Source organism: Phocoena sinus, chromosome 5 (assembly GCF_008692025.1).
Source record: "Phocoena sinus isolate mPhoSin1 chromosome 5, mPhoSin1.pri, whole genome shotgun sequence".
Taxonomy (NCBI): domain Eukaryota; kingdom Metazoa; phylum Chordata; class Mammalia; order Artiodactyla; family Phocoenidae; genus Phocoena; species Phocoena sinus.
The window spans coordinates 65,551,847-65,577,333 of NC_045767.1; the positions used below are offsets into that span (position 1 = coordinate 65,551,847).

Consider the following 25,487-nt stretch of genomic DNA (forward strand, 5'->3'; position numbering starts at 1 on the left):
GGCTTTCTCTAGTCGCGACGAGCGGGGGCTACCCTTCGTTGCGGTGTGTGGGCTTCTCATTGCGGAGCACAGGCTCTGGGCGTGTGGGCTTCAGTAGTTGTGGCACGTGGGCTCAGTAGTTGTGGCTCGAGGGCTCTAGAACACAGGCTTAGTAGCTGTGGCACACAGGCTTAGTTGCTCCGTGGCATGTGGGATCTTCCTGGACCAGGGCTCGAACCTATGTCCCCTGCACTGGCAGGCGGATTCTTAACCACTGCACCACCAGGGAAGCCCCACTGACCAAGATTTTACTTGCCTTTAAGCACTTTTGTATTTATACAGCATTTGAACATTGTTACTGTGTTATAACAAACTACCAAATTTATCCACAAATAACACCAAAGTTATCAAAAATACAGTTAAATATTGTTTGAAACCTATACTTCCAACGAGACAGTAATACTTTAAACATGGATCCCTAAAATGTACAGAGTCAAAATCGACTTAGAAAGGCAGGAGGAAGACAGAATCATAATTCTTGAGAAAAGCAAAATTTTAGCAATAGGACATTCAAATTGGTTAATATGTGTATCAAATTTAACTTCCTAAAAAACTCATAAAAAATGAATATTCTAACCGTATGCTCATTCTAGACTTGGTGTCAATTTCTAGTTAACAATATTTCTGATATTTAATCTATTTCCAAATGGAAGATGTATATACGGTCATAACTTTTCTTTTTTTAACAAGATTATCCGCCACTAGAATTCAACGTTTTGATATTCTTAATATGAAAATAAAAATTAAAGGACCTATAAATTTTTTAACTTAGCTTTATATTTCATAATTCATATTTCAGCATCTCAGAACACTTAAGAACAATAACAATATAACCTTAAGAAGCATCAATTAAGCACCCTACTTTATGTACAGTCTTTAATATCAAGGTTTATTTTAATGGACGGCATTGTGTCCCATTCCTTCCAAAGGGGCAACAAACCACAGAATCCAATTAGATTTTTAACAACAAACTACAGGAATACTTTAAATATTAATCACTCATAACATGGTAAACATTTACTAGGCACTATAAGTTCTAAAAGCAAAGGGGCAAGATTATTCCTTAAAATACATTTCACCAAGTGCCCAAGGTAAAGACTGGCAAAGTGTCAACATCGTTTCTTCCCTCACCTCCCACCAACACTGATTGATTCTAACACTGAAATGTGTCTTGTAACGTTCCCTATCACTCTATTCCCACTATCATAGCCCTACTTCATGATTTCAACATCTCTGACCTAGACGACTGTTAACAGTTTCCTAGCTGGACTCCCTGTCTCCAGTCTTACCCTGTTCCAATCCAGCCCCAATAGTGACAACCAAAACATCTTCAGCATTGCCAAATGTCTTCTGGGGGTCAAACATGTCCTGGTTGAGAAACACTGCATCAAGCTGATCCCTTAACAAGAACAGCACTTACTTTGTAAGGCTGTATACACAATCTATGTCCATGCAACAAAAAGCAAAAAATTAACTTACCTAAGGCTGAAACTTACAACCTTGACATTAGGACCACCATGCTTAAAAATACACTGACTCATAAAAAGAGCCATAATCACTCTCTCTTAAAACCCCTCTGGGGACTTCCCTGGTGGTCGTGGTTAAGACTCTGTGCTCCCAATGCAAGGGGCGCAGGTTTGATCTCTGGTCAGGAAACTAGATCCCCGCATGCCGCAACTTAAGACCCAGCACAGCCAAATAAATAAATATTTAAACAAACACACACACACAAACCCCTCTGAACGTGTGGACATAAATCATCATCTTACTTCAAGCCTGAATTATGAAAAGTCAGTATCTTCTGTCAAAGTTTAACCATACTATATACATATTTAAGCTTCTGGATGTTAGAAAATTGTAATAATTTTTTAAATGCCTTTTGTGCTTTGATAAATCAGTCTCCTCAGAAGTTGATGAAAACCTTCCTAAGCAAATTACTGCCTACCTTTAAGGCTGCAAGCTACTCTGCATAGTATTCTCGTAAATATTTCTAGAAAAAAAAAAAACTTAAAAAAATACTCGAATTCTTATACTTTAAAAAAAAGTAAGATTAAAAAAGATCACATACACCCTTCGAATTTCCCATAATGATTATGCCCCTAACAGAAATCACCATTCAAAGATATAGCCAAGATAGAACAATACCTTTCAGAGGCGGTAAAAGAAAACGTAAAATATCTAAAAAAAAAAAAAGCCTTGGTCAGTGAAACTCTTAAAGGCCAGGCCCAGCAGAGCTGTAATACCACAGGAGAGAGCACCTCCTACCACAAACGTCTGAAATGTGAACATTCGGTCCAGAGGAGCTTACCTTCAGTCGTTTGATCATTTCGTCGGTGGTGATCTTGTCGGTGATCTCCTTTACCCCCGGAGGGTAAGAGATCTTCCCGTCGGCACTCACAACGCCACAGAGGGCAGGGGCAGGCTTGGGCTGCGCGGTCGAGAAGTCCATCCTGGGGGACAACTTTTCTTTCACAGTCCTCTACCGGCCTCTATCGGTCAGAAAACAAAAGTTCAGCGGGAAAGGGACGACTTTGTAACCTCTTTTTTCATTTCAAAAATCTCTAATCTGCAAAGGGCCCTTTCTCCCGGGAGGCCGGGGACTCGCGGCGGCCCCGCCACCCGCTCCTTCCCGGGGCTTGGATCCTGGCGGCCGCCGCGCCGCGCCCACCCACGCGGGCCCTTCCAACACCGGGCCCACTGGGCTCTCTGGCACCGGCGGCCGCGGGAAGCCCCGGGCAGCGCCAGGAGTTTCCCAGTCCTCCTTTCACAATGAAATCCACCCCCAAACACCGAAGTCCGAAGTTTGGCGGCTTCGAGAGCCCGGCAAAACCCCTAAAGCCCCCGCTCGGTCAGAGAGAAGCCTCGAGTCCCCGCCCGGCCGGTCCCCTCCGGGAAAGGAGACGCGAGGCCTATAGGGCTCGGCTTAGGCCTCAAAACTAGGGACCCAACCGGACCCACACGCAGCGGCTTCTCCCGGGGACGAACGCCCTTGCCGGGCAGAGCTGCTGAACCCCAGGCGTCCCCGCCACGCTCCCGCCCCTCCCGTGTCCCGCTCCCCAACCCCCGCGGGAGGGGAAAACAAGCCGCCCTCCACCCCGAACCCCAAGCCAGGAAGCGGCTGACGCGGCTCCACACTTCACATTTTGTTCCTTCAACTTCGGCTGAGGCTCCCCGGCGGCTTCTCTCGCCCCCGGCCACTCGGCGCCGCCGAGGCCTTACCGGCACCTCCGGGCAGCCCCGCCGGGCCTCGGTCCCGCGCCCCCACCCCCCACCCGCTCCGGTCTCCCCTTCCGTCCCCTCCCTCCACCAGCCGAGGGCGGGAGCCGAGCCGCCGCCGCCTTTACCTCCTCCTCATGCGGGCGGAAGGTGCATCGAGCGCCCGGGCCTCTGTCAGGTGGTTGCGCCGCCGCCCCTCTCCGGGCTGCACACAAAGCGGCTCCGCCGGTCCCGCCGCCGCCGCCGCCCGCCCCGGAGCGGCGCTGGGGCTGGCGGTGCCGAGGAGGAGCAGTCGCCGCGGGGGGAGACGCGGGGCGAGTGAGCGCTGGGCGGGGAGACACTGCCGCTCTCCGTCTGGCCGAGGAAGAGCAGCCTCGGAAAAGGCTCCTCCAGGAGCGTGTGCTCGTGTGTTCGCCCCGGAACCCCGGGCCCGCCAGCCGGCACCTCGCGCCGGCCGGGTCCGCCAACCCGGACCCGGACGCCCCTCGCAGCGGCGCGCGCCCGGCAGTCCGTGCTCCGGGCAGCCGGCGCCTCTAGCACCCACCGGTCGGTCACGCGAGCGGTGCGGGAGCACGCGAGAGAAGGGCGCGCGCCTCGCTCCCGCCCCTTCCTCCGCAGGCCGTGCCTCCGCCTCCCTCGGGCCTGAGGCGGTGGCGCGCGGGGCAGACAGCGCCGCCACCCGGTTGGCGCCAAGACCTGCCGCGGCGAACGCCTCCGGGAGGACTAGACCCGAAAGGCGAGCGGAGGAGGAGCCCGGCTGGCGGGAAGCGAACCGGTCCCCGCGGCCCTGTGAGGGCAAGCGGGACGAACAGGGCTTTATCTTATGCCGCGGAGATGAGTTCATGACTTTTGGGGTTCATCCTGAGGGACGTGGACGGAAATGGTTGAAAAATGGTGAATTACTTGGTGAAAATGAACTGATTTCCTCCCCAAGGACGGAGGATCTACCAACTGAGGAAAAGTTTTGCAACATGGTACAACGTGGGCCGCTCATTCTTGTTCCTTCTGACAGCCACCAGAGTTTGCCCTCCCCTCTTTAGATGTCTAAAATTAGTATTTTGAAAGCAGCAAAATATGAAAATAGCATTGAGTCGAGTAGTTCTTAAAGAAAGGTCTGAAACGTAGGATCCTGGACTCCACTCCCAAACCTGGAGAATGAAGATCTATGAGACTGGAATCCAGAAATAAGCGTGTTTACAAATTAGATAGATGGCTCTTGTGAATATGGAATAATTCATTTTTTTTTAAGTGTTAAGTATACCGAAGAATAACTTTCTTTCATCCAAAGGAAAGCCCAATGCAGTGGTGTTTGAGCAGTTTAATGTAAAAGAAAATTGAAGCAGATGAACCTCAGAAGCACGTACATAATTTCCGAAAACGAAGTTGAAAAAAGAACACAATAATGTGAAATAGCAGGCAGCTCTTGAAACTGACCACTACCATAGTTTAAAATTATATTCGATTATTTATTTAAATTATTCTTGATGGATATCCATCGGTCTTTTCCACATTCTTTGCTTGATCTTAAAAATATTATAGGTGCTGGGACTTCCCTGGTGGTGCCATGGATAGGACTCCACGCTCCCAATGCAGGGCGCCCGGGTTTGATCCTTGGTCAGGGAACTAGATCCCACATGCATGCCACAACTAAGAGTTTGCATGCTGCAACTAAGGAGTCTGCCTGCTGCAACTAAGACCCAGCACAACCAAATAAATATTGAAAATTCTTTCTAAAAAAATAAATATAGGTGCTGCCCTCACTGAATTGTTTTTCGGGTATTCCACAAGGGAACAATCATCTTGGAATCTAACACACCACAGTTGCTGATTTGCTACAACTCTGCCCAAAAGTCAGAGCTTTGTTCTTGGGCATTTAGAGTAGCAGGCAGAATCCATTTAAGATTGTCTTCATCCAAACTATGAAATTGACCAAAACCTACACTCTTTTTAGGCTCTTCTCTCACATATGATTTTTAAAAATCTGTCACATTTAAATAGCTAAAGAGTGCTGCTTTTTGTTTTCATTCTTGCTCTAAGTAATTTACCCATAATTAAATGGAGTTTTGCATATACCCATAAGTTTTAATTTTATACAACTTATTACTTTTTTGATACTGTTTGATTTTATAAACACTCATAGGATAGTAAGCCCTAAGGATTATAACACATAAAAATGTTGAATTTATATAATTCTAAAATTCAGGAATTCTGAAATTCTTGTTTTTACTTTCTTTTTTTTAAAGTTTTCACTTAGTGTAAATGAGAAGAGGTACATTCATTTGAGCAACAATTATTTAAAGAGGGCCTATTATGCAAGGCATTGTTTTGGGCACTGAGAAAAAAATCTGTAGTGGGGAAGTGGACAAAAATCCCTACCTGTTGTGGTAGAGCTTAATTTGTTTGGGGAGAGATAGACAAAAAAAATAAATAAATTGCTATGGAAGAAAATAAAGTAGAGAAGCAGGGGTGAGATGCAGACCACATATAACCTTTTAGGCCTTTGGCCTTTGGAAAGACTTTGGCATGTACTCTGAGATGGAAGTGTTTTAAAAAGAGAAGTGATATTATATGATTTATGTTCTATGTGCTAGGCAACCTTTGACAAATTAATTTTTCTGTACCTCATTTTCCTCATCTGTAAAACAAGGATAATAGTTTCTATTTCAGAGGGTCATTATGAGGGATAAATAAGTTAACATTTGTAAAGTGCCTAGAATAGTAACTGGTACATACTAAGCTCCACATAATTTTTTTTTTTCCTTTTGCGGTATGCGGGCCTCTCACTGTTGTGGCCTCTCCTGTTGTGGAGAACAGGCTCCAGACACTCAGACTCAGCAGCCATGGCTCACGGGCCCAGCCGCTCCGTGGCATGTGGGATCTTCCTGGACCGGGGCACGAACCCGTGTCCCCTGCATCGGAAGGCGGACTCTCAACCACTGCACCACCAGGGAAGCCCCCACATAATTTTTTAGTATATGTAAAATGAAAGAATCACTCTAGCTGCTGGGTTGAAAATAATGTAGAGATGCAAAAGTAAAAGTAGGGTAACCAAGTATAAGACAACTGCAAAAATCCCAAGGAGAGATGGTAATAAGAACTGGGTAATAACAGTGGAAGTGATGAAAAATGGTACAAGAAAAAGAGAGGAGTCAAGAAAGCAAAGTTTTTGACCTGTGTAACTAGAAGGATGAAGTTACCACTAACTGAGATGGGGAGGACTGTGCTTGGAACAGATTGAGAGTCAGAATGTCTTTTAGAATCTAAGCTATTTAAAAGTTAATTTAGGGCTTCCCTGGTGGCGCAGTGGTTGGGAGTCCGCCTGCCGATGCAGGGGACGGGGGTTCGTGCCCCGGTCTGGGAAGATCCTGCATGCGCGGAGCGGCTGGGCCCGTGAGCCATGGCCGCTGGGCCTGCGCATCCGGAGCCTGTGCTCTGCAACGGGAGAGGCCACAACAGTGAGAGGCCCGCGTACCGCGAAAAAAATAAATAAATAAATAAATAATAATAATAAATCAATAAAAGTTAATTTAACAGTTACTCAGCTCCTGCAGTGGGTAAGGCATTATACTAGGCCCTGGGGAAATATTTAGAAAACAAGAAGGCAAAGTCCCTGATCTTGACAGTATCAGAGTCTAATGGAGGAATCACAGACATATAACGAAACATAATCAAGGCAAGGGTGTGATTTATATTATAACAGGGATTTACATTATATTGTCTGGGAGCCTCGGAAAGGGGTGCTATGGGAACTTCCCAAAGGAAGGGGCATTTGAGGCTGGGCATTGGAGGGTGAGTTGTTGTGGTGAGTAGTTTTTGTGGGGCGAGCAATAGTTAACAGAGATAACCACAAGGTGAAAAAAAGCCTTGAGGTAATTAAGTGCAAATTCTTTTTGAGGAAAAGACTTTGATGTGATTAGAACAATAGTTGCATAAAAGAGTAGCTTGGCTTTGTGAGACTTATTCTACCCCCACTTAATTTCCATCAGCCCCTCTCCCATATACAAATGTACAAGCATACAATCTATGTACCAAATGGCATCCAATGCAGCTTCAGGACAAATCCCTAACCCCCATTTCAATCATACTACCAACCACAAATTCTTCCTACATAGAAATTCTAGATCCAAACTCTAGGGCACTGCAACAGTGGAAATGTTCCACACTTGCATTGTCCAATACTGTAGGTACCAGTATAAAACACCTGAAAGGTGGCTACTACAATGAAAGAACTAAATTTTCAATTTAATTTAATTTTTAAAAATCTAAGCAGCCATTAGTGGCTACTATATTTGACAGTGCAGCTCTGGAGTGAAAAGTTTGTAGGAGTGATTGACAGAAGATGAGGGTAGAGGATAAACTGTGTTCACACTGAATGCTACAGATGTTGAACAGAGTGGTAGTTTCAAAGGATGAATTGGGGTAATAGGAGACTAAAGACGTTTATAGTGAAAGTGAATTAAGGTAAAAATACAACCAAACAGATAAAAATGAAAAAATATTTAAAGCAGTTTTTAAAAATATGTTTTTTGTTTATCTGAAATTCTTTATTCGCTTTTCAATTTAAAATGTAACTAGCTAATTTATCCTGAGTAATTTCACAGATTAAACGTTTGAATCTTCTATATACCTCTGGTCACAGAGAAATTTTAACAATACATCATAATTAGTGTGAAACTAAAAAAATTGTACTTTAATTTATTTAAGTGTCTTTCCAGATATCACTGACAGCTTAGCTAAAATTTAAATATATTTAGGCATAGGATAATAACATATCTATCTGTAGTGAATGAAATGAATTTAACATGTTTCACTGATGACTGATGACTAAAAATATGAAGTCTGAATCATTTTAGCCTAGTGTGACCAAGATGTTAATGATTAACTTATTTGTCATGGTAATTTAAAGACTTTATTTGAATCTTGTTTAATACCTTAGACTCCATGCACATCTCTCTTCAATTTTTTTTTTTTTGCGGTACACGGGCCTCTCACTGTTGTGGCCCCTCCCGCTGCGGAGCACAGCCTCCGGACGCGCAGGCTCAGCGGTCATGGCTCACGGGCCCAGCTGCTCCGCGGCATGTGGGATCTTCCCGGACCGGGGCACGAACCCGTGTCCCCTGCATCGGCAGGCGGACTCTCAACCACTGCACCACCAGGGAAGCCCGATACTTTAATATTTTTAAAAATTATATCTCCCAATGTCAAAGAAATTCTGCCCCCTTGATAATTTTTTTCTAATGGTGGTAGTAAAATGAGAAATTATTTGGAGTTATATTTTATATGAATGCCACTTTGCAGCCCTTCCTTAAATTGCTAGTATTTGGATGATAAATGATTATAAAACTAAAAGAATTGTCAGGGTAATTAAACTTTCAACAATCACATTAAAGTGTATTTTTATTATGAAGCTTGGGATGTCAACCTCCTATTTTATATGATTAAAATAAATAAGAAAGTGGACTTCCCTGGTGGTGCAGTGGGTAAGACTCCATGCTCCCAATGCAGGGGGCCCAGGGTTCGATCCTTGGTTGGGGAACTAGATCCTGCATGCCGCAACTAAGAAGTCCGCATGCCACAACTATGAGTCTGCATGCTGCAACTAAAGATCTGCACGCTGCAACAAAGGATCCCACACCATGCAGTGAAGCTCCCACGTGCCACAACTAAGACCAAGTGCAGCCAAAATAAATTAATTAATTAATGAATTAAATAAAATAAGAAAGTAAACTTATGATGAATACTTTTGTTCATTACAGTAAAGACAGAAAGATTCATTTATGGAAATGTATTAGGATAATCATTGCCTCCCCTCCTGCAAACTCTTTTCAGACAGTTGTTCCTATCCCAGTCCTATATATTTCCTCTCTCTCTCTCTCTCTCTCTCTCTCTCTCTCTCACACACACACACACACACACACACACACACACACACACACACACACACACACACCAGAACCAAGAAAATGCAGTCCACAGGCTGAGCTGAGCCAAACAAAATATCATGAGAGACGCTGTGAACTAAAACTCAGCAACAGATGGAACTTTCAGCTGAATTATATCAATGTAAAATAGTAAAGGTCTTCAGCTTTCTGCATGTGAGTATGCTAAGGAAAACTGAGCTGCCCTAATTTGTGTCCTGATTGTTCCATTTTTCTTAGGCTCCACATAAGCATTGTTTCCTTATGGTAAAATCCCTTTCACTTGAACTAATTTGAGTAAATTTCTGAACTTTAACCACCAAATATGACCTGATTTAGAATGAACAATTGTACTTCATGAAATCTTAACCATGATCCATGAACCTAGCTTGGCTGGATCAAATAGTACCCTCCAAATTAATGTCTACTTGGAACCTCAAATCATGACCTTATTTGGAAGTAGGAATTTTGCAGATGTAATGAGTTAAAATGAAGTTATACTGGATTAGGGTGTACCCTAAGTCCAATGGCTGGTGTTCTTATAAGAAGATATGCAGAGGGACTCCCCTGGCGGTCTAGTGGTTAAGATGCCGCGCTTCCGCTGCAGGGGGCGAGGGTTCAATCCCTGGTCAGGAACTAAAATCCCACATGCCCTGCAGTACAGCCGGGAAAAAAAAAGACATAGGAATAGAAACGTAGATGTAGAGAACGGACACGTGGACATGGGGGGAAGAGGAGGGTGGGACGAATTGGGAGATTAGGTTTGACATAAATACACTACCATGTGTAAAACACATAGCTAATGGGAACATGTTGTATAGCACAGGGACCTAGGCCCGGTGCTCTGTGACAACCTAGATAGGTGGGATGGGAGGGTGGGGTGGGAGGGAGGTCCAAGAGGGAGGGGATATAGGCATACATATAGCTGATTCACTTCATTCTACAGCAGAAATTAACACAACATTGTAAAGCAATTTTACTCCAAAAAAAGAAAAAAAGACATGCAGGGAAGAAGGCCAGGGGATGACAGAGACAAAGATTGGAGTGAGGCAGCTGCAAGCCAAGGAATGCCAAGTATCACCAGCAAGCACCAGAACTAAGGAAAGAGGCAAGGGAGGATTCTTCCCTTGAGCCTTCAGAAAGAGTATTACCCTGCTGACACCTTGATTTCTAGAACAGTAAGAAAATGAATTTTTGTTGTTATAAGCCACTGTGTTCATGGTCCTTTGTTACAACAGCTCTAGGAAACTAATACACCTGCCACCAGCCATAAGTAAAATTTGTCTTAAAGTGGGTTAGTTAGTAGCTGTAAAGTAGCAAAAGCATTTTACCTTCTGAGAGACAAATTTCATCACTCTCATTTTTGGACCTAATTTTTTTGGTTTGTTTTTAAAGAGAGCTATAGAACATTTATAAAGCAGTGAGTGACAGCTTACCTGATTTCTACAATTTTCTCAATTGCATTAAGTTTGTGAACCTTAATTTATCTCTAGAATCTACATTTTCATTTTTCCATTTTCTCACATTCTTAGGAAACAAGAACAATATGCAAGCAAATATTTAAATAATTGTACAACTAAGAGAAACTGCAGAAATGGAACTGTTGCTTGGCAGGCAGCTCCACCAAGCTTTGGCTCAAAGTATTCCTTTGTCAGCTGTTATGGAAAAGTCCAAAATTGGAATTTTAAAAGCAGTGTAGAAATGAGAATATATAATGTACTAAATGAGATTGTACAAAAGTGAATGGACTAAAGTTAACGTTTGCTTGTTTAATAATCAATTATTCTTTTCATTATGTTCATTTTATTAACTAAGAATTTTTATAAATGCAATATTTTCTATGATTTATAGCTATCAAATGTCATTACCATAATAACTGTGGCAGACTGTAAGAATAAGTAGCTGAACTTCAAATTTCTGGTTTAATTGAAAATGTAACCACATCAGAACGGGTAGTCAGCACCATCTGACTTATCCAAGGAATGTGCCAAGAATTTACGTAACTTTTGTCTTCCAAATTTTTCCAAGTAGTTCCAGAAACTGAATAGTATTTGGAATGCGGACTACCTAGTAAATACTGTTTTGGAAAAACTCTTCAGAGTTCAGTTATGCGTAGACTCGTCCAGAGACTACAGAAAATTAAACAGTGAGCCTGCAGGAAATTTAACAAGGGCTGTTTCACCTTCTAATCATGACAGATTTATCATGATTTTCAGGAGATAGGAAGTTTCTTGTTAATTGAATTTTCGACAAATTGAAACTTAATCAGAAAACTCCTTTCCACTCAATCGAAAATATTACTAGAATATATCAGTTTTCTTTTCATTCTTTAGGAAGCACCGGATAGTGAACATAATGGGGAATCTTTGGTGTTTGAACATACCCCAGTGCCTCAGGTTTGCCAATCTGAAAGCCACTTGAATTTGCAAAATTGTAGGTGTAGAATCAAAGACTGATTGAGCCAAACATGTACTGAGGCTAGAACTTTCCATGGAAGTTAGTTCCATCTCTGTGTGTATTGAGGTTTTTGTTTTGTTTCGTTTTGTTTTGTTTTGAATACAACAGGGAAGGCCAGTTAAGAACCTCTGTTAAATTGGGTCTTGATACCTTGATCCACTTAGCACATACTGTCTGCAAGTTCTATACTACTAGATGTTGAAGATGCAAGGTGGAAAAGATATTGTCCCTGACTTCAACAGGCAATTTGAAGTTTTCTTGTGTTATTATTATGTTATTACTATATATTCATGCATGCAGGATGCTGTCTACTTCCCTCTGAATGCCTGCTTCATTCTTTGCTCTTTGAAGAGGCTCGTTTCTTTGCTTTTCAGTTCACATGACATGCAGAAGAGAACCATCCATCTTCTAAGCTCACAACTCCTTCATCTTAGATCAGCCCAGACTAAACTGGAATTTCTTAGTCCAAATTGCAAATGCTAAGGACAATAAATTTAATTCTTTTTTCTTTTCTCCATAGAATTTATCATGTAGCATACTAAATAATTTATTACTTATTATGTTTACTGTTTATGGTTTGTCTCTCCAGGTGCCCATAACTGGTCTAATCAATTGGGGCCAGGTGGGCAGGGTCATGGCTAAAACATACCTCTGGACGAGCCACCACTAATGAACTGGAACACCAACAGCAATTTCCAGAGAAAGGAAAGATTTTGGGGTCATAAACCAAGCACATCTTTCAAAAAATTGTCACCAAAGGTTTATCTTGTTAAAAGTAGTACCAAAGCACACACAAAATTCCCAATGCACCCACCAATTCGTAAAAAAAAAAACCCTCTCCATTAGCATCAGAATTAATTATTTAAATGGAATTTTCAGAGTTTTGGCTTTTTTAACCTTAAAAAATCAAATACATTTTCACATTTTAATAAATAATATTTAATATATATTAATAAGTTCAAAATTTATAACACAATATCTATCTTTTTTCATATAATAAAACAGAAAACTATTATCTCCAAGAAACTCCATTTCTGTACCCTGATCTGCATCCCTGATTCTCTCACTGGTAGTACGGCAGGACAGACCTTCTTTTCCTCCCTGTATGCTCTTCCCTTCCTGGGGCAGAGCATACACCATGGGAATAGAAGGACCCCTTCAGAATATTAACACATGAGGGAGTTCAGTCTTTGCAATGTGAAAAGTCTGATTGTATATACTCCGCTGATAGGATTTGACATACCCCAGGTCTGATCTAAAGTGGAACAGAGCTGAATGGCCCACAGCCTATGCCAGAGGTAGAGAAGAAGACATAAAATCATGGGGAAAAAGTGCAGGTGTCATGGAAGGAGAAGAAAAGAAAGGGTAGGGCCAAAGGGGAGGATGTTTTTTCTTTGTTGGCAGAGAGGGGGATAGCCAGGTAGGGTGGCTCTGTGGACTTAGATGGAAGAACCCCTGTCCACTGAGGGCCGGGGAAGCTGATATGTAAAGAGTAGAGAAACCCTTTCCAAACACTTACTCTGTTGTGAATCTGGGGATATCTGACACTAACTTGAAGCAAGGTACTATTGTGTACATTCTACTAGATTACAAACCATGTGAGGGCAGGGATCTTTGCTTATATTATTCAGGGTGTATCTCAAATGCCTAGAACAGTGCCTGGCACACTCAGGGACTCAATAAATATTTGGTCAACTGAAACAGAAAATTCTGGACTATGTGTCTATCCCTAATTGGCTAAAAATATGGATGTTTAATATTGGGCTGTACCACTGCTGCCTTCCCTATCCCAGGCATGGTTCTGCTGTTTCACTAGAAATGAACCAGTACGTTTTTTCAAGTGGTATACATAAGTAGAGGAGGAGAAGGAGATACTTTATAGGACAGGACAGAGTATTAGACTTTTACTGCTATTATCTCTGACACCATTCCAGATACAGGAGAAATTAGGGTCAACAATGAAGTAGAATTAGATTTTTCCAATATTACTATAATCTTTTAAGAATATAGAATCTACTGCTCTCTTCTTCCCTTCCCAGGATTTATCCAATCATGTCAACTCTGATATGGATTGGCTTGACATAAGACCTAGGAGAAATGGGAGAGTGCTACATACCTACATTTTTAAAAAAAAGTTTTTATCAAAGTATCATTGCTTTAATGATGCATAGCAATATAAAAATACAGATAAATAGCTTATTATTCTATTTGAACATGAAACTGCATAGGCAGAATCCAGGGTATTTTATTATCCAGTCAACTGAACTGTTTTAAGATTTGAGGGACTGCCCTGGGGCTTCTCTCGTGGCGCAGTGGTTGAGAATCTACCTGCCAATGCAGGGGACACAGGTTTGAGCCCTGGTCTGGGAAGAGCCCACATGCCGCGGAGCAACTAGGCCCGTGAGCCACAATTACTGAGCCTGCGCATCTGGAGCCTGTGCTCCGCAACAAGAGAGGACGCGATAGTGAGAGGCCCGCGCACCGCGATGAAGAGTCGCCCCCGCTTGCCGCAACTAGAGAAAGCCCTCGCACAGAAACAAAGACCCAACACAGCCAAAAATAAATTAATTAATTAAAAAAAAAAAAAGATTTGAGGATATTGCTCTGATTTTTGAAGTTTTAAGAAGTTCTGGAGTGGAGTTTTGGAAAGTTCTCTAACAAAATTTCCTTGGCCCAATGACTTACAAGGTTATTTCAATGAAATAGATATATTTTTTAAATTAATTTATTTATTTTTGGCTGTGTTGGGTCTTCGTTGTTGCACATGGACTTTCTTTCTAGTTGCGGCGAGTGGAGCCTACTCTTCGTTGTGGAGCTCCGGCTCTAGGCGCAGGGGCTTCAATAGTTGTGGTGTGTGGCCTCAGTAGTTGTGACCTGCAGGCTCTAGAGTGCAGGCTCAGTAGTTGTGGCACACGGGCTTAGCTGCTCCGCGGCATGTGGGATCTTCCTGGACCAGGGATCGACCCCACGTCCCCTGCATTGGCAGGCAGATTCCCAACCACTGTGCCACCAGGGAAGTCCCGAAATAGGTATTTTAGTATTTATTCATGATGCACCCCTCAACTGACTCCCACAAAGGGATGAGACAGTGCACAAGAGGGCTTGGCTAGACAATAATCACCTCTTACTGTAGGCATCATGGGCTTTGTTTACTGAGTCAAATATGTCAATCCTGGCTTTTCTCTTAGGATAAATTTTCTCACCAGGAACTGCTTCTGCTTTCTGGCAAATAGGATTATTTTAGCTCTTCCCACCAGGTTACTAGGTATCCCAGACTTAAATATAGTGGACAAAGCTTGGACCGAGGCTGGGAGCCCATTGTCATCGTCATTTTATCTGTGTGTAGTTCTTTATAGTTTAAAAAGTACTTTCATACCCAATATCTTGTTTAATGCTATTAACAACTGAGAGAGGTAGGCAGAGATGGATTTACCAAGAAGCTAATGAAGTTGAAGTTTCAGCACCCCCTGGGAAGTACCTTAGCAGAGCCACACAGTCATAAGAGTTTGTAAAATTTGCAGTTTTAACCACAGTAGATTTAGACTACTGTCTCTATCCCCTGTGACTACACTTCTTTAGCACTTCCCTCATTTTGAGAGACATTGGAGTGTCCTTAGGCATCTTTTGGGATCTGACTGAGGGGGAGTTGAATTTGGTACATTTAATTTGGATTTAGCAATGGGTAATTCCCTGGCAGTCCAGTGGTTAAATAGCCGAGCTTTCATTGCCGAGAGCCCAGGTTCGAACCCTGGTTGGGGAACTAAGATCCCACAAGTCGTGTGGCAGGGCCAAAAAAAAAAAGTAATTTGGATTTAGCGAAATATATTTATGTGGTTTGCAATCACTTTTATGTATAGTTAAGTTATTGCCAGTTGTCTGAGTGTAGAAATGGCTTCCAGGAACTCTGCCTCTGCAAACTGTCAATGAATGTTGACAATGCAGAGTTTTTAAGGTTTGTCACTGAACAAGAGATCTTCAGATGCCTTGTAATCTTGCACCTCATACATGAAAGAAACTTGGTAGGGGGCTTCCCGTATTTGTCAATGATCCTAAAAATTTATCTGACATTACTGAAACAAGTTGTGGAGCTGAAATATACTTTTTAAATCTAGCAATAGGAAAAAAAAACCTGAGTAACTAGATTACAGAAAAGAAAAACTACGTTTCATTCTCTATATAGAAAATAATATAACAAAACTATTGTCATGGGCTTCCCTGGTGGCGCGGTGGTTGGGAGTCCGCCTGCCGATGCAGGGAACACGGGTTCGTGCCCTGGTCCGGGAGGATCCCACATGCCGCGGAGCAGCTGGGCCCGTGAGCCATGACCGCTGAGCCTGTGCATCCGGAGCCTGTGCTCCGCAGCAGGAGAGGCCACAGCAGTGAGAGGCCCGTGTAGCGCAAAAAAAAACCCCCAAAAAACAAAAAACTATTGTCATATGAAAAGGTGATCAAAGATAACCAAAGTTTTAGAAAATGAGAGTATGGAAATACGGAAAGATTCATTCCTTTAGCTATTTCATCCACAGATATTTATTATTTGCCTACTATATTTTCAAGAATGTTGCTAGGGGCTGAGAATAGAATAGTGAATAGACACAAATAGTCCCTGACATTGAGATATTCATAGTCTAAGGAGGAGCAGACCCCCAGCAAGTAATCATATCAATAATTATTTATTTATAATTATGATACTGTGATAAAAGAGAAGTGCAAAATGCTCTAGAGATAACCTAAGTCTGAATCTTAGGGAAAGTTTCCTTGGAGAAAAAGTATATGAAAACCAGAGGAGTATCTAGATTAAAGGGGGAGTGAAGGGTATCCTACTCAGGGGGAAGAGTAGAAACAAGGGCTCTGAAGTGGGAAGGTACTTGTTGATTGAAATAGAGGAAAACAAAAGAATGACAGTGTAGCTAGCTCATCATAAGCAGTGGGAATGTGGTGAATGAATCCAAAAGACCAGTTTGCCAGTTCTAAAATGTCATATAAGTGAAATTTAGAATATATATGTATACTCTATATATTTGTATAAGACTTCTTTAACTTATCTTTCAACCATGCTGTTGCATGTATTTGCAGGTGTTTGTTGCTGATGGACATTTGGGTTGTTTCCAGGTTTTGGTCATTATGAATAGAGCTGCTGCGAACATTCTTGTGTAAGAGTTGTGAGATTTTTAGTCCACTGTTTTTCCCACCTCACTGCAGTGCAGAGGCAGGAGTATGCTCTGTGTTGCACAGAAGTTTAAATAAACAAGCAAAGAACAGTTCAATATCTACCTGATCTTTTTGTTGACCTCATGAGGCACTTGGAGTCTAGCATCTACAGATAAAAAGAACCAGGCCAGGTAATTCAACACGGACACAGCAGCAGCCTGGCCTGAGTTCCACATCACCAACATCTGATACATGAACCATACTTTGAGATAGAGGATGTTCAGGTAGGAAAGCGTTCTTGCTGATGCTTGAAGGTGGGGAGCTGATCTTGTCTACACCCTCTAGTCTAAAGAGGAATCCGTAACTACCTAAACGACTCTTTATGCCCTGCCAAATGGTCTTAATCCTATTTCCCCTTATCCCTTTCCTACTTCCCCCAAAGAACTGACCCCATAGCAGTGATCTGTAACTCTAGCTTTACTGTATAACCCCATGGTACTTTTAGTGTATCTGCATAGTCAGCAGAAGCAGTCTCAGTCTTAAAGAAACTCCTGGGGTTGGGTGTGCTACGGAAAGTCAACTGCTACCGCCATATGCATCACTGTCTGATTATTCCAATTTTAGTTACTGTATCTGTGACTTTATTTTTTAAATCGAATTATAGTTGATTTTCAATATATTAGTTTCAGGTATACAGCATAATGATTCAGTATTTTTATAGATTATACTCCATTTAAAGTTATTACAAGATAATGGCTATAATTCCCTGTACTATACAATATATCCTTGTTGCTTATCTATTTTATACATAGTAGTTTGTTTCTCTCAATCCCATACCCCTATCTTGTGCCTTCCCCCTTCCCTCTCCCCACTGGCAACCACTAGTTTGCTTTCTATATCTCTGAGTGTGTTTCTGTTTTGCTATGAACATTTGTTTGCTTTATTTTTTTAGATTCCACAGATAAGTGACATCATACAGTATTTGTCTTTGAGTGACTTATTTCACTAAGAATAATATTCTCTAGGTCATTCCACATTACTGCAAGTGGCAGAATTTCATTCTTCTTTATGGTTAATATTCCATTATATATATAAACCACATCTTTTTAATCCATTTGTCTGTTGATGGACACTTGGTTGCTTCCATATCTTGGCTATTGTAAATAGTGCTGCTATGAACATTGGGGTACATATATCTTTTCAAATTAGTGTTTTCATTTTTTTTCCATATATGTATACCTAGGAGTGGAATTGCTGGATCATATGGTGGTTCTATTTTAGTTTTTTGAGGAACCTCCGTACTGTTTTCCATAGTGGCTGCATCAATTTACATTCCCACCAACAGTGTATAAGAGTTCCCTTTTCTCCACATCCTTGCCAAAATTTATTATTTGTAGACTTTTTGATGATAGACCCTCTGACAGGTTTGAGGTGATATCTTGCTGTTTTGATTTGCACTTCTCTAGTAGTTAGCAATGCTGGGCACCTTCTCATACGCTTGTTAGCCATCTGTATGTCTTCTTTGAAAAATGTCTACTCAGGTCTTCTGCATGTTTTTTGATTTTTTTTTTTGATATTCAGTTGTATAAGCTGTTTATATATTTTGGATATTAACCCCTTGATGCTTATATCACTTGAAGATATTTTCTCCCAAAGAGAGTTCTGCCTGTGCTTTCCTCTAGGAGTTTTATGGTTTCAGGCTTTACATTTAGGTCTTTAATCCATTTTAGGTTTATTTTTGTATATGATGTGAGGAAATGTTCTAATCTCATTCTTTTACATGTAGTTTTCCCAGCACCACTTATTGAAGAGATTGTCTTTCCTCTTGCTTCCTTTGTTGTAGATTAACTGACCATGTGTCTGTAACTTTATTTATTTTTAAAAATATTTATTTATTTAGACTGTGCCGGGTCTTAGTTGCGACATGCAGGATGTTTTAGTTGCGACATGCAGGATGTTTTAGTTTTGGCCTGCAGATTCTTAGTTGCACTATGCATGCGGGATCCAGTTCCCCAACCAGGGATTGAACCCGGGCCCCCTGCATTGGGAGTGCCTAGTCTTACCCACTGGACCACCAGGGAAGTCCCATGACTGTGACTTTAAATCGAAGAACAACACTGTACAAACATGACAGTATGAAGAATATCAGTCTTCGGTGAATTCTTATTTCTGTAGTTAAAAAAGACAGTATTTTGAACCATTTTTTTCCCCTGAGTAGAGACTTATCTTTCTTGCAGGAATTTTCTTTCCAGAGAGTATTTCTATGGCCCTTTAATATTTTACATTCTTTTTGTTTCTGCTATATTTCTTCTTTATTTTACACATTTTTTCTTTTTTTAGCTCAAAGTCAATACTCCATTCCAGCCTGCTAGATAATTCATTCTTATCACGTACTTTTAACTAGTACTTACTAGCCCATCATCTTCTCTATTCTCTAGATTTCTCTTAAATGAATCTTTCTGTGCTAGTGGCAGGATTTTTCCTTTTGGCCTTTCCTTTTTAGCCTCTAACTACCACACTTAAGCATGTACAGTAATTAATAAAGATAGATTCTTTCTCTTTTTATATAATAATTTAAAAAATATTTATTTTATTTATTTATTTGGTTATGCTGGGTCTTAGTTGTGGCTCACTGGCTCCTTAGTTTTGGCACTTGGGCTCCTTAGTTGCATCATGCTAACTCTTAGTTGCAGCATGCATGTGGGATCTAGTTCCCTGACCAGGGATTGAACCTGGGCCCCCTGTATTGGGAGCATGGCGTCTTACCCACTGGACCACCAGGGAAGTCCCAAGATAGATTCTTTCTTTGGTAATATATATATATATTTAAAATTTATTTATTTGTCTGTGTTGGGTCTTCGTTGTGGCATATGGGATCTTTTGCTGCAGTGCTCGTTGTGGAGTGTGGGCTTCTCTTTAGTTGTGGCGTGCCGGTTTTCTCTTCTCTAGCTGTGATGCAGGTTCCAGAGCACATGGGCTCTGTAGTTGAGGCGCAGGAGCTCAGTAGTTGTGGCGTGAGGCTTAGTTGCCCAGCGGCATATGGGATCTTAGTTCCCCTTTCTTTGGTAATATTGTGAACTGATAACTGGAAAAATCTTCCTATAAAACATCTAGGGCTTCCCTGGTGGCGCAGTGGTTGAGAGTCCGCCTGCCGATGCAGGGGACACGGGTTCGTGCCCCGGTCCAGGAAGATCCCACATGCCGCGGAGCGGCTAGGCCCGTGAGCCACGGCCACTGAGCCTGTGCGTCCGGAGCCTGTGCTCCACAACGTGAGAGGCCGCAACAGTGAGAGGCCCGCGTACCCCAAAAAAAAAAAAAAAAAAAAAAAAAAAAAAAACTAGAAATGCTGGATAAAATAAAATATTCTTTTAAGTAAAGAACTGATGTTTAATGGCCATAAATTCCTCTCATCCCAATATGCACTTCCTTTTGCAGTGCAACTTTGCTGCTTCTTGTTCAAGAGATGGTCTATTCCCTCACCCTTTACACCTACCTGTATTGCTCTTGTATTCTGACACCAACTGGTGTGCTGCAATACAATTCAATTCTAATGCTAATTATTTGGCATTACTGTAGGAATCCACAGCTTAAATGTCATGATCTCCAACAAGACTGCTCTTGGCTTCAGATGCCAGCCACAAGTGGGATCCTCCAGCCACCTGCACTTCCAACCAACTAGTTAAAAATATGGAGGGTTCCCATGATCCCCCTCAGATTTGATAATTCATTAGTATGACTCATAAAATTCAGGAAAGCACTATACTTACAATAACAGTTTGTTTATGAAGGGTACATGTCAGAACCAACCAAATGAAGAGACACATATGACAAAGTCTGGGAGGATTCTGAATACAGAGCTTCCACGCCCTCTCCTTGTAGAATCAGGGTGTATCACCCTCTTGGCACATCAATGTATCCACCAACCAGGAAGCTCAACTGGGATTTGGTGTCTAGAGTTTTCACTGGGATTTCATGATATAGGCATGATTGACTGAATCACTGGCCTTGTGATTAAACTCAATATCCAGCCCCTCTCCCCTTTCTGGAGATTACACTGGCTCAAAGCCCCAACCTCTTAATCATATAGTTGATCTTTCTGGTGACCAGCCCCATCATGAGTCTTTTTATCTCATAGCATAAACTAAGGTGATATCCAAGGGGGGTCATGAATAGCAAAGACATCCTTAGTACTTAGGAAGTGCCAAGGATTTAGAGCCTCAATCCCAGGAACCAGAGACAAAGACTGGTCAAATTCTGTATTATATAATGCCGTTTAACCAATAGAATATAGTGAAAATGTGTTATATGACTTCCAAGGCTAGGTCTTAAGAAACCTTACAGTTTTCCACTTTGTACTTTTGTAACGCTGCCCCAAGACTGCCATGTAAAAAAGTTGGTCTAGCCATGTAGAGAAAAACTGAGGTGCATCAGCCAATAGCCGGCACTGACTGTTAATCATGTGAATGGTGTCGTTTTGGACCCTCCAGCTGAGTGCAGCTTCATCAATGACCCCAGGCAGAATGAGCAGAGGGGAACCCACATTCAACCCAGGGAAGTGTGAGATATAGTAAAACATTGCTGTATGAAGCCACTAAGTTTTAGTGTTGTTTGTTATGTAGCAATGGATAACTGATAGTTGGGAACCAAAAACAAAGGTAAAACCAGAGCTGAAAGCAAGTAAGCTCTCAGCCCTATCCTAAGGTTAGAGGTGGTTTTCCCATCTTGATAACAACGGGGCTTAGGTTTTTGTTTTTTTTTTTAATATTTATTTAATTTATTTGGCCTTACCACGTCTTAGTTTTGGCTCGCAGGATCTTTTAGTTGTGGCGTGTAGGATCTAGTTCCCTGAACAGGGATCGAACTCCGGCCCCCTGCATTGGGAATGCTGAGTCTTAGCCACTGGACCACGAGGGAAGTCCTGGCGCTTAGGTTTTTTAATTAATTAATTAATCTATGTTTTTTGCAGTGGTCAGGCTATTTTAATTACTTTTTTTGTTTAATACATCTTTATTGGAGTATAATTGCTTCAAAATACCGTGTTAGTATCTGTTGTACAACAAAGCGAATCAGCCATATACATACCCATGTCCCCATATCCCCTCCCTCTTAAGCCTCCCTCCCATCCTCCTTATTCCACCCCTCTAGGTCACCGCAAAGCACCGAGCAGATCTCCCTGTGCTAATGCTGCTGCTTCCCACCAGCCAACTATTTTACATTAGGTAGTGTATATACGTTGATGCTACTCTCACTTCGCCCCAGCTTCGCCCTCCCACCCCATGTCATCAAGTCCATTCTTTATGTCAACTTCTTTATTCCTGCTCTGCAACAAGGTTCATCAGTACCTTTTTTTTTTTTTTTTTAGATTTCATATATATGTGTTAGCATATGGTATTTGTTTTTCTCTTTCTGACTTACTTCACTCTGTATGACAGACTCTAGGTCCATCCACCTCACTACAAATAACTCAATTTTGTTTCTTTTTATGGCTAATATTCCATTGTATATGTGCCACATCTTCTTTAGCCATTCATCTGTCGATGGACATTTAGGTTGGTTCCATGTCCTGGCTATTGTAAATAGTGCTACAATGAACATTTTGGTGCATGTCTCTTTTTGAATTATGGTTTTCTCAGGGTACATGCCTAGTAGTGGGATTGCTGGGTCATATGGTAGTTCTATTTTTAGTTTTTTAAGGAACCTCCATAGTGGTTGTATCAATTTACATTCCCACCAACACTGTAGGAGGGTTCCCTTTTCACCACACCCCTTCCAGCATTTATTGTTTCTAGCTTTTCTGATAATGGCCATTCTGACTGGTGTGAGGTGATACCTCATTGTGGTTTTGATTTGCATTTCTCTAATAATTAGTGATGCTGAGCATCTTTTCATGTGCCTCTTGGCCATCTGCATGTTTTTCTTGGTGAAATGTCTATTTAGTTCTTCCACCCATTTTTTAACTGGATTGTCTGTTTTTTTGATATTCAGCCCCATGAGCTGTTTGTATACTTTGGAGATTAATCCTTTGTTGTTTCATTTGCAAATATTTTCTCACATTCTGAAGGTTGTCTTGTTTATGGTTTCCTTTGCTGTACAAAAGCTTTTAAGTGTAATTAAGTCCCATTTGTTTATTTTTGTTTTTATTTTCATTACTCTAAGAGGTGGGTCGAAAAAGATCTTGTGGGCCGGGGCGGCTGGCGTGCACTGAGTCGCTGGGTGCACGGACGTCTCTTGCAGGCTCAGCCAGTGGAGAGTCTTGGCAAGCAGCCACAAGGGCTAGATCCCAGGGATGAGAATGTCCAGGGGAGATGTGAGCCCACTGGGGCTCCCACCCACCTGTCGCTGAAGCGCCCCCAGCCCTGGGCCCAGCATGCGCCTGTCAGTGCAGAGGGCACTGCTGGCACCTGGCTTTGCCCTGACCCTGGGCTGGTGGTCCAGCTGGGGCAGCAGGTGCTGGAGTGCCAGGCGGTGCTAGGGGGCCCCCGGAGGGCCATGTGACCGGAGCAGAAGGACCTCGTGATGGTGGGCACGGACCACGTGGAGTACCTCTACGACAAGGCCATGCCGCTCATCTTCGCGGGGAGCGAGCCCCGGAGTGGCACCATGCTCACGCGTGCGATGCTGGAGGCCCACCCCAAGCTGCGCTGCCGGGGAGACCCGCATCATCCCCCGCGTGCTGGCCATGCCCAGGCCTGGTCCAAGTCGGGCCGGGAGAAGCTGCCGCTGGACGAGGCGGGTGTGACAGGCGAGTGCTGGACGCCGGCCTTCATCTTGGTGGTGATCGCCAAGCATGGAGAGCCGGCCCGTCCTCTGTAACAAAGACGCCTTCACGCTGAAGTCCTCCGTCTACCTGTCGCGCCTGTTCCCCAACTCCAAGTTCCTGCTGATGGTGCGGGACAGCCGGGCCTCCATGCACTCCATGATCACCCGCAAGGTCACCGTCGCTGGCTTCGACCTCAGCAGCTACCGCGACTGCCTCAACAAGGGGAACAAGGCCATTGAGGTGATGTACGCCCAGTGCATGGAGGTGGGCAAGGACAAGTGCCTGCCCGTGTACTACAAGCAGCTGGTGCTGCACCCCCAGCGCTCCCTCAAACTCATCCTTGACTTCCTCGGCATCACCTGGAGCGACGCTATCCATGAGGACCTCATCGGTAAACCTGGCGGTGTCTCCCTGTTCAAGATCGAGGGATCCACAGACCAGGTCATCAAGCCCATGAACCTGGAAGCTCTCTCCAAGTGGACTGGCCACATCGCTGGGGATGTGTTTAGGGACATGGCTCAGATCGCCCCCATGCTGGCTCAGCTCGTCTATGACTCCTATGCAAATCCACCCAACTATGGCAGGCCTGACTCCATCATCAACAACACACACCCGGTCTTGAAAGGGGATGATAAAACACCAGCCAATCTGAAAGGCTATCTTCAGGCGAACCAGAATAGCACCTCTTCCTGCCTAGGAAGCTCATGATTTCCAGGTCTTTGCAAATGGCTTTGTTGCCAGAAGAGAAGAAACTTTGCATTTGAGTGGAAATTGGACCTCTAATCCAAGCATATTGCTTGCTATTAATCGCCAAAACAGAACTGCTCATGAGGAATGTATTTGTAAATGTTTGCATATACATCTATGTTCATCAGTGATATTGGTCCATAATTTTCTTTTTTTTGTGATATCTTTTTCTGGTTTTGGTATCAGGTGATAGTGGCTTTGTAGAATGAATTTGGGAGTGTTTATCCCTCTGCAAGTTTTTGGAAGAGTTTGAGGATTGGTGTTAGCTCTTCTCTAAATGTTTGATAGAACTCACCTGTGAAGCCATCTGGTCCTGGACTCTTGTTTGTTGGAAGGTTTTTAATTATGGTTTCAATTTTGTTACTTGTGATAGGTCTGCTTATATTTTCTAAATCTTCCTTGTTCAGTCTTGGAAAATTATACCTTTCCAAGAATTTGTCCATTTCTTCGTGATTGTCCATTTTATTGTTATATTGTTGTTTGTAGTAGTCTCTTATAATCCTTTGTATTTCTACAGTGTCAGTTGTGATTTCTCCTTTTTCATTTCTAATTTTATTGATTTGTATCCTCTTCCTTTTTTTCTTGATGAGTCTGACTAAGGGTTTATCAATTCTGTTTATCTTCTTGAAGACCCAGCTTTTAGTTTTATTGATCTTTGCTCTTGTTTTCTTGGTTTCTATTTCATTTATTTCTGCTCTGATCTTTATGATTTCTTTCCTTCTGTTGACTTTGTGTTTTCTTTGATCTTCTTTCTCTAGTTGTTTTAAGTGTAGGGTTAGATTGTTTATTTGAGATTTTTCTTGTTTCTTGAGGTGAGAATGAATTGCTATAAACTTCCCTCTTAGAATTGCTTTTGCTACATCCCATGGGTTTTGGGTCGTCGTGTTTTCATTGTCATTTGTTTCTATGTAGTTTTTAATTTCTTCTTTGATTTCTTCAGTGATCTCTTGGTTATTTAGTAGCTCACTGTTTAGCCTCCATGTATTTGTGCTTTTTACAGTTTTTATCCTGGAACTGATTTCCAATCTCATAGCGTTGTAGTCAGAAAAGATGCTTGATACAATTTCAATTTTCTTAAATTTTCCAAGGCTTGACTTGTGACCCAAAATGTGATCTATCCTGGAGAATGTTCTATGTGCACTTGAGAAGAAAGTGTAGTCTGCCACTTTTGTGTGGAATGTTCTATAAATATCAATTAG

General features: G+C 42.4%; 1 protein-coding gene and 1 pseudogene across 3 annotated transcripts in view; one reads left to right on the plus strand and one right to left on the minus strand.

The window, feature by feature from the left end:
* PDS5A (PDS5 cohesin associated factor A) overlaps positions 1-3,606 on the minus strand; it is a 128,382-nt gene extending 124,776 nt beyond the window's left edge. For 2 of the 3 annotated variants that reach the window (XM_032632222.1, XM_032632223.1), the window contains exons 1-2: positions 3,384-3,606; positions 2,348-2,528 (exon numbers count right to left, since the gene is read on the minus strand). In XM_032632222.1, the coding sequence (XP_032488113.1) occupies positions 2,348-2,488 (141 nt within the window). In that variant the 5' untranslated portion in view covers positions 2,489-2,528; positions 3,384-3,606. Of the gene's footprint in view, positions 1-2,347; positions 2,529-3,174; positions 3,297-3,383 lie in introns of those variants that run through there. The other variant, XM_032632221.1, reaches the window with a different exon arrangement.
* Positions 1-24,342, plus strand: LOC116754080 (annotated as a pseudogene).
* Positions 24,343-25,487: the final 1,145 nt, after the last annotated feature.